The sequence below is a fragment of the Orcinus orca genome, chromosome 8 (assembly GCF_937001465.1).
Source record: "Orcinus orca chromosome 8, mOrcOrc1.1, whole genome shotgun sequence".
NCBI lineage: Eukaryota > Metazoa > Chordata > Mammalia > Artiodactyla > Delphinidae > Orcinus > Orcinus orca.
In genome coordinates this window covers 90,742,462-90,755,472 of record NC_064566.1, presented here as the reverse complement: position 1 = coordinate 90,755,472, position 13,011 = coordinate 90,742,462, and the positions used below count along the sequence as shown (strand labels likewise).

Below are 13,011 nucleotides of genomic sequence, written 5' to 3'. Positions count from 1 at the left end.
TTGTGGAGGTCCATGTTAATTTACCTTGAACTTACAGTATCCCCCACCATGCACTGTCCTCTTGGGCTGAATACTATTTACTGGGTGAATTAATGCATGGTTCGTAGGGGAGGGGCAGTTTTTCCTCCTAGATAGGAGGGAATGAGGAAGGATGGGATCTTAGGATCTGAGGAGGGATGTTCAGGGATTCAGTGGATGTCTTCCATGCCACCATGTCACCACTTCCAAGGGGATGGTGAAGAGTGCGGGCGTTGGAGTTGGCCCAATCTGGGCTCAGGTCTCTGCTCTGACACTTACTGGCTGTGTGAGAGAAAGGAGCTAGGGGCTCCAGAAGAGCAGGGAGGCCCGAGGGGCATCTATGGGAACACACATGGAGTCCCCAAGATGAAAAAAGGCTCACAAGCGGCAACGAGGGCCCGGCTGGAGTTAGAGAGTGGGGACTTCTTGTGGTCGGTGGTGATTTCTCTCCTTGGTGAGTGACGGACAGCTATTTCCCCAGAGCCTGATGCTGGATGGCCAAGCCCCCATGGAGGCTCAGTATGCAGAGGAGAGTCCAGGATCCTGGATCTTCAGAGCAGAGCCAGGAGACCCACTGCGGAGGCCCGAGGCCCAGCAGCAACCCAGTAGGCCAGACTGGGCCATCGGGGAATGACGGGGTGGGGGCAGTGAAGGGACAATCTTCCTACATCCTCCAGATTCTTTTTCCCCAGATCTTCCCAGGTCCGCCTTAAATGACTGATGGTGAGAGGCTGTCTCACTATTTATCCCAGACCTGCTTTTGCTGTTTCCCATCTGGGGGCTTGAGTGGGCTCCGAGGCGCCAGTGATCAGACCTCTGCCCCCTACCCACCCCAGGATGAGGGGGCCGGGGGAGGCGGGCAGGTGCAGTGGGGCAAACTACCGCTGCGAGTCGGTGGCTGCCTGGTCCCGGGGTGGTGCCTCGGGGTGAAGTGCGGCTGGCAGGCGGAGGCAGGGTCCCCAGATGCTCCTCTGCCCTCCTCCCCCACAGTCTCTTGGGCAGGGCGCTGGCGCACAGGGCGGCACGGCTGGCAGGCGGAGGCAGGGTCCCCAGATGCTCCTCTGCCCTCCTGCCCCACAGTCTCTTGGGCAGGGCGCTGGTGCACAGGGCGGCGCGGCTGGGCGGCGTTCGGAGCCCTGGCGTTGCTGGCTGGTGCAAGCATTGGCTCCTGGCTTCTAGGTCAGTGCTGGGACCTTCAGTGGCAGGGGAAGGACAACGAACAGGATCTGGGGGATGCTGGGAGAGTGGAGCAGATGCTGAGCAGGTGTTCAAGGCAGGTGGGATGAGCGTCTTTTCCGTCTAGTCTGAGTAGACAGCACGTAGAAACGGGGTGAAGGGCCAGCAGGAGGGACTCGGGCTCTCCGTAAAGAACATTTCAGTCCTACAGTGAGAAATGTGCTCGAGTGGATGATCCAGGGAGGCCCTTGTCAAACTTCTCCAAGAGATCTTTCCCAGTCAGAGGGAGAGACAGAGACAGAGACAGAGACGTTGAGAGCGCAATGGCTCTCTTCTGCACGTTGCGGGGGGTCTGCCTCGGGCAGGGCGGTGAGGAGCCCCCCGGAGGCTGCCTTTGCCTCCCTCTGCTGCAGGTCCCTTGCTCTGCTCCTTGGCCCCCTCCTAGGGGAATCCCTTCCTTCCCCCAGCCTCTCCTTGTCTTTGTCCTCTGAAGCGCTGTATCTGTGGCCGGCTGCCCCTCAGCCTGTTCCTGGGACCCTGCAGGATGAGGATATGAGCTTAAACTGCTCGGAGGCCAGCGGTGAGGAAGCCCTGCTCCCCTCGCTTCCCAGAGCAGGTGGGCCGCGCCCCAAGGTCGCAGGAGTCCCACCTGGGCCCCGGGTCCCTGCACAGCTGTGGGATCCTCCCTTCTGGCTCGGGGCAAGAGGACCAAACTGAAGGGCCACGGGTTCGCTGCCACCCACCTGTGTTTCCCGTACTGTGAGGGTGGAGCCACGGCCCAGCCTTGTAGAGCTGATCTCTGATTTAGGGCTTTCAGCACTCCTGGGGGACGGTCTTGATCTCTAGCGGGGGCATGGCCAAGAGCCCAGGCTGCCAGGAGAGATGGCGACTCGCCCTTTGGGCAGCGTGAGGCTGCGGTGTGGGGAAGAGAAGCCAGATGTGGGGGGTGGGGGCCAGCGCGGGGCCGGCAAGGGTCTGGGTCCAGAGGCAAAGAACACACAGAGGGCTGGGAACGTCTCGCCACATTGTCTCCACATCCCGCACCCAAACCTTGTCCCCTCGCCTCCAGGTAAGAGTTGAGGGTCAGCAGATACGGTGCTGCTAAGGCTGCGGGTAGAATCAGTTACAGAGGTTAGTTAGGGTCAGGTTGGAGCCTGCTTTTGCTAGCTGTGTGCGCCTTTGGTTCCATTACTGCTTTGAGCTTCCGTTTCCTTCTCCATGAAGTGGAGATGAAAATAGTTACCGCATGAAGTTGGAAGCATAATAAGAGCATAAAATAAAAGGGCTTAGCACAGAGCGTGGAAAAAGCAGATGCTCAACAAACAGGAACCATCGCTAGTATTTTCATGAGATTTGAAATCAGAAGACCTGGATCCATCCCTTGCAGATCCTGTGACCTAGGATGGGTCGCTTAACCTCCATGCCTTACTTCCCTCTGCAGAATGTGGAGGATGGGAATTCTCACCCCACAGGGTTGCTGTGACACTTAGTGATGGAGCACGTTTAAAAGCACTTGGTTAAAACACAAACCTAAAAGGCTGTGCAAAGAGGGGTTATTTTGCTCTCAGAACCGGCTGGCTCCCTGGGGAACAGGGAGCTTGATACGGGGTGACCCAGATGCTATCGTGAAGGCCTCTTTAGGTCCCGTGGTGGCCAGGTCCGGTTCGCCCTGCCCATGCCGCCCCTCCATCCCGCAGCAGGTGGGATGTGGCTTTCATGCTGTGGTTTCAGTGTCTTTCAGAATAAACACCGAGGACTTCTTGCTGGAAGTGCATGTGAGGGCCCGGCCAGACTGGCTCCTGGTCTGCCATGAGGGCTGGAGCTCTGCCCTGGGGGTACGGATCTGCCAGAGCCTTGGGCATCTCAGGTAGCTGGGGCCAGAAGTGGGGCCTGGGGAGGGTGGAGAGCTGGTGGGTGGGGGAGGAGCATTGAAGACCTCTATCTGTCTGTCACCATCAAAGTACTCAGGAGGTCATTTTGGTCATCTCCTGGCCTCTAGGCATGATGGTGCCCCAGTCTGTTTCTCTCCTTTGAACATCCTTGATTTTTAACAAATATAAATCCCAGAAGAGGTCATTGTCAAAGTCTTGTTCACTGGTATAGTATCACATTCCGGTTATACTTAACCCCCATCTCTTGTGCTGATCGTCGGTTTAAAGCTGATTTCCTCCCGTTTTATTCCCTTCTCCTGCCAAGGCTCACAGACCACAAGGCAGTGAACCTGTCTGACATCAGGCTCAACAGCTCCAGGCAGTTTGCTCAGCTCTCTCCTAGACTGGGAGGCCTCCCGGAGGAGGTGTGGCAGCCCAGGTAGGGCTTCTCAGGGGGCTGAGTGATGCCCCTCACTTCCTGGTGAACAATGCAGCAAAAATATTCCTATCATGAGAGCCTGGTGGCGAGGACACTGGAGGTGTAAGACAGGACAACAAAGAGGAATATTTCCCAATTAGAAACTGCTGACTCACCTCACAGGAGCCCTGCCCACCAAAGTTTCACATACGTCATCTTCGGCAGGATTGGGTGTTATTGTCAGAGGATTTGAAATGGTACTCCTATTCCCATTTTACAGGTGGGGAAACTGAGACTCAATGAAGTAAAGGGCCTTGTGCAAGGTCACAGAACTGATAAGCAGCTAAACCAAGTCTTGAAACGAGGTTCCTGTCTCCAAACTAGTCCCTCTCCCCCTGCCGCACTTTATGTGGATAATTCTGCTATCTCAGGAGAGGGATGGTTAACTGTCTGGACCCTGGAGACCCTCCAGAGAAGAGAGGGCTCTGGGATGGCCCCTTCCCCAAATCCTGGGGGTGGGTGCAAGCTGAGCGGGTTTTCACCCTGCCTGGGTGGCCTCCAGCTTTCCAGCAGCCTCCTCCTGTCCCTGCTCTAAAGCCTTCTCACCCCTTCACCACTATTCCCGTCTGAATCTCAGAACCCTCCTGTCCAGCTCCTGTCCCCTGTGGGCCGATCAGGGGAACGTGGGGTCCCTGTCTTAGATACCTTGATGGGCAAAGGGAAGTAGGGGTGGGACTGACTCTGCCAGGAGAGCCGGGGGGCCGTGGATTTGGGAAACTAGTAGAATCCAGGCATTAGAATGCTGGGGGCAAGAGAGAAGTCAAGAAAGAGGGCTTTGCTCCAAAAGGAGTTGATGTTTTTTCCTTTTTAACAGTGTGTTTTTAAATTGTATTTATTTATATTAGGCCGCACTATGTGGCTTGTGGGATCTTAGCTCCCCAACCAGGGGCTGAACCTGGGCCCTCAGCAGTGAAAGCGTCTAGTCCTAACCCCTGGACCACCAGGGAACTCCCAGGAGTTGAGGTTTATGCTAAGTAAGAGGAGGGGAAAGAGGAGAGCAGGCATATGAGTACACAGGGCCGGGCAAAGGGCTTGGGAGAGAGTGGAGTCATCTGAGGCCGCAGCACGGGGCGAAGAACTGAGTCCATTCACTCACTCTTACCCACTCATCCGCTGAGTACACATTACTCATGGGCCTTAGTGGGAACAGCCGGATTTTCACATTTACGAACGCTCCATTTGTAACTTTGGGTCCTGCCCAGATCCAACTGGAGGACCACGAAGTCCTGTGTGCCCGGGACGACTGGGCAGAGCACAGCTGCTGTCCCAGAGACCTGCTACAAGCAGGGGCCTGGGGGCTTGGGTGGGGTCAGGAAGCAGGTGGCTGTGGCTACAGAGAGGCCCCCACTGCTTCCCCCAACAACAACCCCCTCCCCCAGGCCCTCGGGTGGGTGTGCAGCCTGGGGTGGGCCCCGCCCAGCTTCCTGCTGGCACTGCCTCTGTTTTGCAGGGGCAGCTGTACTTCTGGTCAAATTGTTTCCCTCAGATGCTCTGGTGAGTCCTGTCCTAGGTCCGGGAAGGAGGCGGTGGGAGGAGGGCATCTCCCCCGTGCCCTCAGGGTGGGACATCCCCACTGGGAAGCTCAGCTGGGTCTGGGGTAGGGGTCCTTGCCCACCTGCCTGCAGGGCCCCTTCTTGCAGACAGAGTTCTGCCCAAACAGAGCCCCGTCTACACCTCTGTCCCATTCGCCACCAGCCACTGGTTTGGGTGGATGACCTCCTTGCCTCACTCCCCGCCCTGGCCTCCCACGTTCCCTGGCCCCTGGGGAAAGGGGAAACAGCAGCTTCTGGAGACTAAGGATGGTGGGGAAGAGGGGCCAAGTGAGAGACAGTTTGCAGAGTGCCTTTCACCCGCCTTCCCGGTCGTCTAGCCATCTCTTCATGTGTCCTTGCACGTGTCTGTCCACATGCCACCATTTGACCCCTCCTATGCGAGGGGTTTTCTTAGATCCTGGGCCTCCATAGATGGTGCAGGCATCACCCCTGCTCTCAGCGAGCGCACCGCCTGATGGGGCAGGTGGATGTGTAAGCAACCTTTCCAGCTTCCCGCCCCATGCTTAGGGCCAGGAATGATAAATGGGAGCCGTCCACGCTGCACCACAGGCCTCGACAGTCAGCACAGTGCTGACACCCACCCCGCGTTCTTTCCATCTCACCCGTGCTTGTCTGTTTGCAGAATGTGGGACCAGGCCCCTGGCTTCCCAGATAGTGGGCGGGCAGGCGGTGGCTCCGGGGCGCTGGCCCTGGCAGGCCAGCGTGGCCCTGGGTGCCCGGCACACGTGCGGGGGCTCCGTGCTGGCCCCGCACTGGGTGGTGACCGCGGCGCACTGTGTGCACAGGCAAGGCTGGGGGCTGCCGGGGGGAGGGTTCCCCCTAGCATTTTCTCTTTGGCCGTGGGTGTGTCCTGCATACTATGTCCAACTGTCCGCCTCCCGTGTCTGCTGAGAGTGGGCCCGGGCGGTGTTTGTGAAATTCTCCCTGTTCAGTGCCAAGAACAGCTCTGCCTAAATAGCAGTCATCATACAAATGTTGGTTCTTTAGTTTTGTTCGGTCTTTACGTTTTTAAAATGCTTTCGCACTCACAGCCCTCCATGCTTCTTGACGTTTATCACCACTGTAATTAAATCAATTTCCATGTAATTATTTGTTTAATGTCTTTCTTCCCCTCTACACTGGGAGCTCCATGGGGGCAGGGAAGAGTCTTGTTTACCACTGAATCCCTTTGTTGATTTTTCCCTTGCCTTGTCCCCGTGGCCTGGAATATAGCAGGTGCTTAATAAACGCTGGTTGGAAGGAATGAGTGAGCTCTTCGGCCCTCTTCTCTTGATGGCGGGCAAGGCAGGTGATGTAATCCTCATCTTATAGTGAGGAAACCGAGGCTGGGAGAGCCGAAGTGCCTCCCCAGCCATCACACTTAGGAAGTGGGGAGACAGCACTGAGGAAAGCTTTGCTGACTCGCTTAGAGCTACGATAATCACACAAGGCCCTTCCATGTTTGCTGTAAAACTTGAAGGGGGTTATGCCGGAGAGTGCAGGGGTGGTGGCCAATGATCACAGTGTCTCACTTCTCTCTCCATCAGTGCCTGAGCATTTATTAAGCACCTACTGCATGCCCAGTGTCTTGCCAGCTGCTGGGGGATTCTAAGAGGCCTGGGTTCTGGGAGCTTGCAGCCTGGTGATGGGGCCCCCACTAACAGCCGTGCTTGTTGGCTTCCTCCCCCCACCAACTCATTTATGTCAACGTCTCCGGCCCCTTCCTCCCCCAGGCTCAGCTCAGCTCCCTTGTGCAGTTTCAGGCTGTCCCGCCGGTCCAGCTGGCGGGTCCACGCGGGGCTGGTCAGCCACAGCACAGTCAGGCCGCACCCGGGGGCTGTGGTGGAGCGGATCATCGCCCACCCTCTGTACAGTGCCCAGAGCCACGACTACGACGTGGCCCTCCTGCAGCTCCGGACCCCGCTCCACTTCTCAGGTGAGGCTGTGGTGAGAGGGGTGGCACAGGGAGTGCGAGAGCCCCGTGGGTTCCTAAGACCCCCTTGTGCTGTGAACCCAACGTTCACTTCATTTGGTGACCGTTGTGGACTCTGGCATCACCTGGACCTGGGGTGGTGCCAACTCTTCTACACACTCTTTTGGGGACAAAGGTTCTGGCCCTTTTCCCATCTGGGCTGCAGGCGGGATTTGCCTCGAGGTCCCAAGAAGAGCTTCTCAGTGGCTCCATCTCCCAACAGGCTGCTGGTGCCAGGTCCCAGCTGGGCTATAGTGAATAATAGTTAACTATGTACTGACAGTTAATAGGATAAGAGTTAATAACTAGCACCATGTTACGGTTAATAAGATTTACCTTACCAAATATTCTTTCACCCCATCCTCAGAACAAACCTGACGGGGAGCTGAGGCTGGTGTATGTAGATAAGGATGTTGACCTTTAGAGAGCGAATTGACTCTCTTCAAGTTCACGAGGCAAACAATTCCCGGGGCAGAGCGTCTCCTCCACAGCATCTGCCCTTGAAGGGCAGCTCTTCCACACGCACGTGCCAAGTGCACTCACCTACAGACACACATGCTCACACATACACACACACACGTGTGCATGCCCTCACACGCTCACATACTCATGCAAGGCTCACATAAGTGTGCACACCTACTCTCACACCACACACACACACACACACACACACACACACACACACACACTCAGCACTCCTCCCTCCCATTGCTACCTGGAGCCTTGGGTTTCCCCAGCAACAGTGGTTGCTCTATGCCGTTCACAAATTCTATCGTATATGGGTGCTCTCTGCACCGTTGTTCAACAGTTAATGCTTCTAAATTGACATGAATATATTTAAAGGGAAATGTTAGGTTACTACCTAATTGGAGAATCCATATGACTTATATTAAATAGATAATAACCACAAAAATGCACAGAGTGAAAACAAAACAGTGCTTAGGTCCCAGCTAGGCGCTGTGCTCTGCGGAACTGCCGCATCAGGCCGCTCTCTCTGTGCTTGGGAGGAGTGGGCAGGCGTGAAGAGAGGCACAGACTAGCACCAGACAGACGCTTTCTCCTTGGTGCAGAAGAGGGGCTGAAAGAGAACCGAAGAGGAAATACTTTCTCCCAGCGAAGTGGCGTTTATCTAACGGCAGGTCTACGCATTACGTAAAATCAGGTTCAGGCTCTGCCCACAGGACAGGTCACACACTTTTGGAAACCATGTCCCAAGAGGGTCCACACACCCTGGGGAAAATCCAAAATGGGTCCTCATTAGGAGATGTTAGGTACAAACACCCAGCAGGAGTTTCCATCCCCCCTCAGCTCTAGGTGGGGATGCACCGTGTGTATACCGCCCGGCCTAGGGCACCAGGCACACTGCAGTTTCCACACTGTCCTCTGCGTGAATGGTGGCTCCCAGCGGGGGCAGTACCTGACCCGCACAGCTGTACGGGAGGCCGGAGCCAGGACTGTTTGAGAAGGGGGCGTGGAGGACGCGCCCGCCCTGGTCCTTCCCAGGCTCGCGGGCAGGGAGGCCGAGCCGGAGTGGGACCCGGGACCACTGCCTCTCCACAGACACCGTGGGCGCTGTGTGCCTGCCGGCTGAAGAGCAGGATTTTCCAAGGGGCTCGCAGTGCTGGGTGTCTGGCTGGGGCCACACTGACCCCAGCCACAGTGAGTCAGCTCCCAGGGCCCGGAGTGCACAGGGGTGTGGGTGTCGGGGAGGCATCCTTTCCCAAGGTGAGGCACCTCCTCCTTCCCTGGCCACAGGGCAGCACCAGCCCCCTTCTCCTCTGGCATCACCCTTGGCCAGACCCAGGGGCCCCAGTCTCCCCTGCCTGGGTCTTTCTGGGAGAACAACCTGGTGTTTTCCCCTAAACCCAGGCCCCTTCCTCCCCCTCCCCTTCTCCCAGGAGGGCCACGGCCTCAGCATCAGGGTGTATGTGTGGGGTCTACTCCTCTTTGATCCCAGCCCCCAAGTCTGACGGACCCCTGCCTCCTCGCCCAGAGTCCACAGCTCCCATCCTGGGCTCCGCTCTTTGGGCCTCCGCGCCTCCGGGGCCTCTAAGGCCCTCTTCCTGCCCTGCTTTCCCGGGCCTCGCTCTGCGCCCCTCCATCTCCGCATCTGCCTCCCGCAGCCCACAGGTCGGACACGCTCCGGGACACGGTGGTGCCCCTGCTCAGCACCCAGCTCTGCAACAGCTCTTGCGTGTACAGCGGGGCCCTGACGCCCCGCATGCTGTGTGCCGGCTACCTGGACCAGAGGGCCGACGCGTGCCAGGTGCGGGCGGGCGGGGGCCCGGTGTGGGGTGGGCGGGGCCTGCGGCCGGGCACCCGGCTGACATCCTCTCCGCGAGCGGGGTGCCCAGGCAAGTGGGCAGCGTGCTGGGGGTTGAAGGGGGGCGCGAGGCAAGACGGGATCGTCCTGGAAGCAGGACCGCCTGTGTTCCCAGCCCCGGGGTCGGCGGTTGGGGAGTGGTCTGCCGCCACTCCACCAGGAAGGACTAACTGCCTGTTACTCTGTGTCCCGGTGCCTGGATGCCGCAGGGGGACAGCGGGGGTCCCCTGGTGTGCCTGGACAAGGGCACGTGGCGCCTGGTGGGGGTGGTCAGCTGGGGCCGCGGCTGCGCAGAGCCCAACCACCCCGGCGTCTACGCCAAGGTTGCCGAATTCCTGGACTGGATCCAGGACACGGCGCAGGTGAGTCGGGGGGCAGGTGGGGCAGACCTTTTTGTGAAGGACCAGTAACCCTCGGAAACCGTGACCCTCATCCCTCGGGCCTGGGCCCTGCTGGGAGCTGGGGAATATTCCCAGACTGGGAGAAGGAAGAAGTGATGCTTATAACGTTGAATCCATTCTATTAATTTAAGCATTCACTAAGGAAGAGTTAACCTGAATTTGTAGCCCAGATTTTCCATTTCCTGTGTGGCCTGTGGCAAATTCCTACAGGAATTTGGTAAACCTCAGTGTCCTGGTAGTAACCATCGTGGCTACTGTATATGCCGTCATATGTGACGATGACATGAGTTAAGGCCTGCCCAGCGCCAGGCTTAGAGTGAGTGATCCAGGTGTTATTATGTACTTACTTATGACCATTACTCATCCCTGGTCGTGCCTGCTCTCCCTGCCCTAGGGAGAGAGCTCAGCATCTAGCAGTTTGAGTTCAGCCACTGATTCATTCTGTGTGATCCTGGGCCGGCCACTCCACTTCATCCGTTCAGGGGAAGAGCCAAGTGAGAGAATGTGTATAAAAGCACGTGATCTGTATAAAGTACTTTACAAATGCAGGGTGTGATCGTGGGAAGCATCCTTCTGCAAGGTTGGGCTCAGGGCAGGTGGTAGATAATAAACTGTAGAGTTTACAGGTGGCCTAGGCATCCACCTTCTCATTCAAACCTTACAAAAAACCTAGAGAAGCAGATATGTTAGCCCCATTGGATAGAAGTGGAAATGAAGGTTCTGAGTGGTTAAGTGATTTATTAAAATGCTAGTTACTCGGCTAACCGAGGGTGGAGCCGCTCTGTAGATCAGCTCCTTTCTCTTTCAGCCCAGGACTCCCTCCCCTGGTCCTGTTGTTTCCTCAGTCTCATTGCATACCAGCCTCATGTTTCCTGGGGTCTCTGGCAGGTCCACTAGATGGAGGAGAAGCAGCAGCCCCGGATGCAGAAGGTGTGGATCTCTTATCACTGCACAAGAGACAGTCACCACCCACCGGCCAGCCTCCAGGCCACAGGGCCTCTCCCCTCCAGCCCTGGTTTCCAGCCCCTCTATCTCACCAGAGAGCCTCAATGACAGGAGAGAAGCTGGAGTTGGGTTGGGAAGGTCGGGGAGCCGGGAGGTGGGGAGGGAGCAGCTGGAGAGGAAGAGGGTGCTGGCGGCCGGGAGCCTGCCCTTCTGCCCCCACCCCCACCCCAGCGCGCATCTTTTGGGAGGATGCTCAGGGATGCCCTGGGCCTGCCTTCTCCCTGTGCTCTCAGGTGGGGGAAGTGCCTCCCTACAGACCCAGGCTGGGAAGCTCCTGGGCAGATGGGGTCAAGGCTGGACCAGCCCAGGTGAAGCCCATGGAGTCAGGATCCGCCCCACTCTTCTGTCGATCTCACCTACTTCCTGCTCTCACTTGGCTCTGACTGGCCCTGCTGGGGCGGGGGCACTGTAAGACCCCTCTGCTTGGTGTTGGAACAGGGTGTAGGTTTTAAATGACAGTTCTGTGAACTGGTCCAGGTCTTCTGGTATTAAAGTGAAATGATGTATGGCCTTGGTCCCGTCCTCCCCCCACCCCCCTTCTCTCTCTTTCTCTCACACCCACATTAAGGGGTAGTAGAATTACAATTTTCCTCCCATACATGTTTCTTAAAGCTCTGGAACTGACTCCTGCTCATATAATTCTGTACATTTGTTAAATCTACATGTCATGATTGACAATAGAAAGCCCCAGCCTTCCAGGTGCTCTGATGCTGCAAGTCTGAGTGCCACTGAGTCAGTGCTCCCTCCGGGAGGGTCTGGCTTCCCCATGAGACCCATCTCTCCTCAGCTCTTGTTTCAGGACTGGGCCTTCTGGCTCGGGAGATGTCTTTCTGAGTTTCTGCCCAGTTAGCATTTTCCTGGTTAAGCTTCTCCCCCACTCTCTCCTCTCCAGCGATTAAAATGCAATTGGTATCTTATTTCTAAAAACTGCAATGAATTTTTTATGGTGCTTACCCAAGGAAATGCAATTAGCGTTTAGCAATAACACAACTTTTCGGGAGTTTATCAGCATTTTTTTGAGGGGTAGTACAAATGAATATTCATTCCTGGAGGGTCTGCTTCCTTTGCAAAGAAGTGCATTAGAAAAAAAAGGGCCACAATTTACTGTCGTTTAAAAACAGCTGGGGAAGTGGCTGCTGGGAGTCTGCTGCCCAACTGCAGAAGCAACGTGGGTGAGGCCCTGGCAGGTGGTGGGTAGTCTGACCCTGTGTTCTGAGAGCCCCAACCTCCAGCCTCCATCCCAAGATCAGCACTTACTACCCGACTCTGGTGGGTCCCCACTTCAAGAGGCGGTTTCAGGGCTGCCGATCTCCCTGGGCAGGGAAGAGTTACCAGCAAATCCATCAGCGATGATCTTTTTTGTGTTTCTGTTGTTGCCCATAGGCGTTTGCTTATTTAAAGGGAGCTTTTTATTTACCACAGTCATTATGATCTTAGAATGGGAAGGTTGGTTTAGTCACCTGCCTACAGTAAGGCATTGCCATCCCTCTTTTTTATAGGTGAGGTAACCAAAACCTGGGAAGAGGCTCCTGCCAGAGACCCTTCCTGGGCAACGTTCTTACAGATTTCCAGTTCTGCATGGTCTGACTTAAAATGTTACAAATGAGTATTTTCCACAGGAGGACGATAAAGACAATCCTAATTAGAGAATTTGCTAATAACGATTCCCCGTTTACCTATGGAAGGTCCTGGTGTCTTTCACCAGGCTACGAGTCAGATCTACAGACTCAGAGGCTCTCACCCACCCTTCCTGTATTGGCAGCTGCCAATCCAGCCCTTAGGAAAGTGAGGAAAAGTGGGTGCCCTGGGCCGGCTGCTGGAGGGCAGGGCTGGAGATGGGAGCAAAGAAGGGTGACAAGATTCAGGTCCGGAAGGATTTTAATGAGGACCAGCTGGGTGCCCAGCTGTGTGACGCTCTGCAGGGAATTCAGAGGCAGAGAAGCGGCTGCCTTATTGGAGCCATGAGACGTATTTGCAATAAATTATTAGCGGCCAGCCAGGCACGAGGCTGAGTGGTGCGGCAGTAATTGCTAAGGGAGCTCCAAGGGCCTCTTGTTGACTAAGTCAGGGCATTTCTGTGTGCAGGAAACCTGTCTCTCTCCCCAGGGATTCAGTATCCCACCTGCCTGGGCAGAGCTTGCCAGCCTCCTGAGACTTCCCAGGAAGGTGGCTCCTGGCTGCCAGGCCCAGGGTAGAGCCCTTCTCTCATCTACTCCTTCTCTGTGCTTTGGGGGT

The 13,011-nt window shown here is 56.3% G+C and overlaps 1 protein-coding gene across 1 annotated transcript; it reads left to right on the top strand.

The window, feature by feature from the left end:
• Positions 1–466: 466 nt before the first annotated feature.
• On the top strand, positions 467–12,204 carry TMPRSS5 (transmembrane serine protease 5; the record flags this gene model as incomplete). The annotated part of the gene is made up of 11 exons (XM_033434570.2): positions 467–623; positions 1,099–1,197; positions 1,688–1,810; positions 2,926–3,061; positions 3,391–3,504; positions 4,994–5,037; positions 5,719–5,881; positions 6,833–7,011; positions 8,608–8,706; positions 9,171–9,313; positions 9,580–12,204. Coding segments are annotated over 11 exons (1,458 nt in total), but the record flags the coding sequence as incomplete, so codon positions are not given.
• Positions 12,205–13,011: the final 807 nt, after the last annotated feature.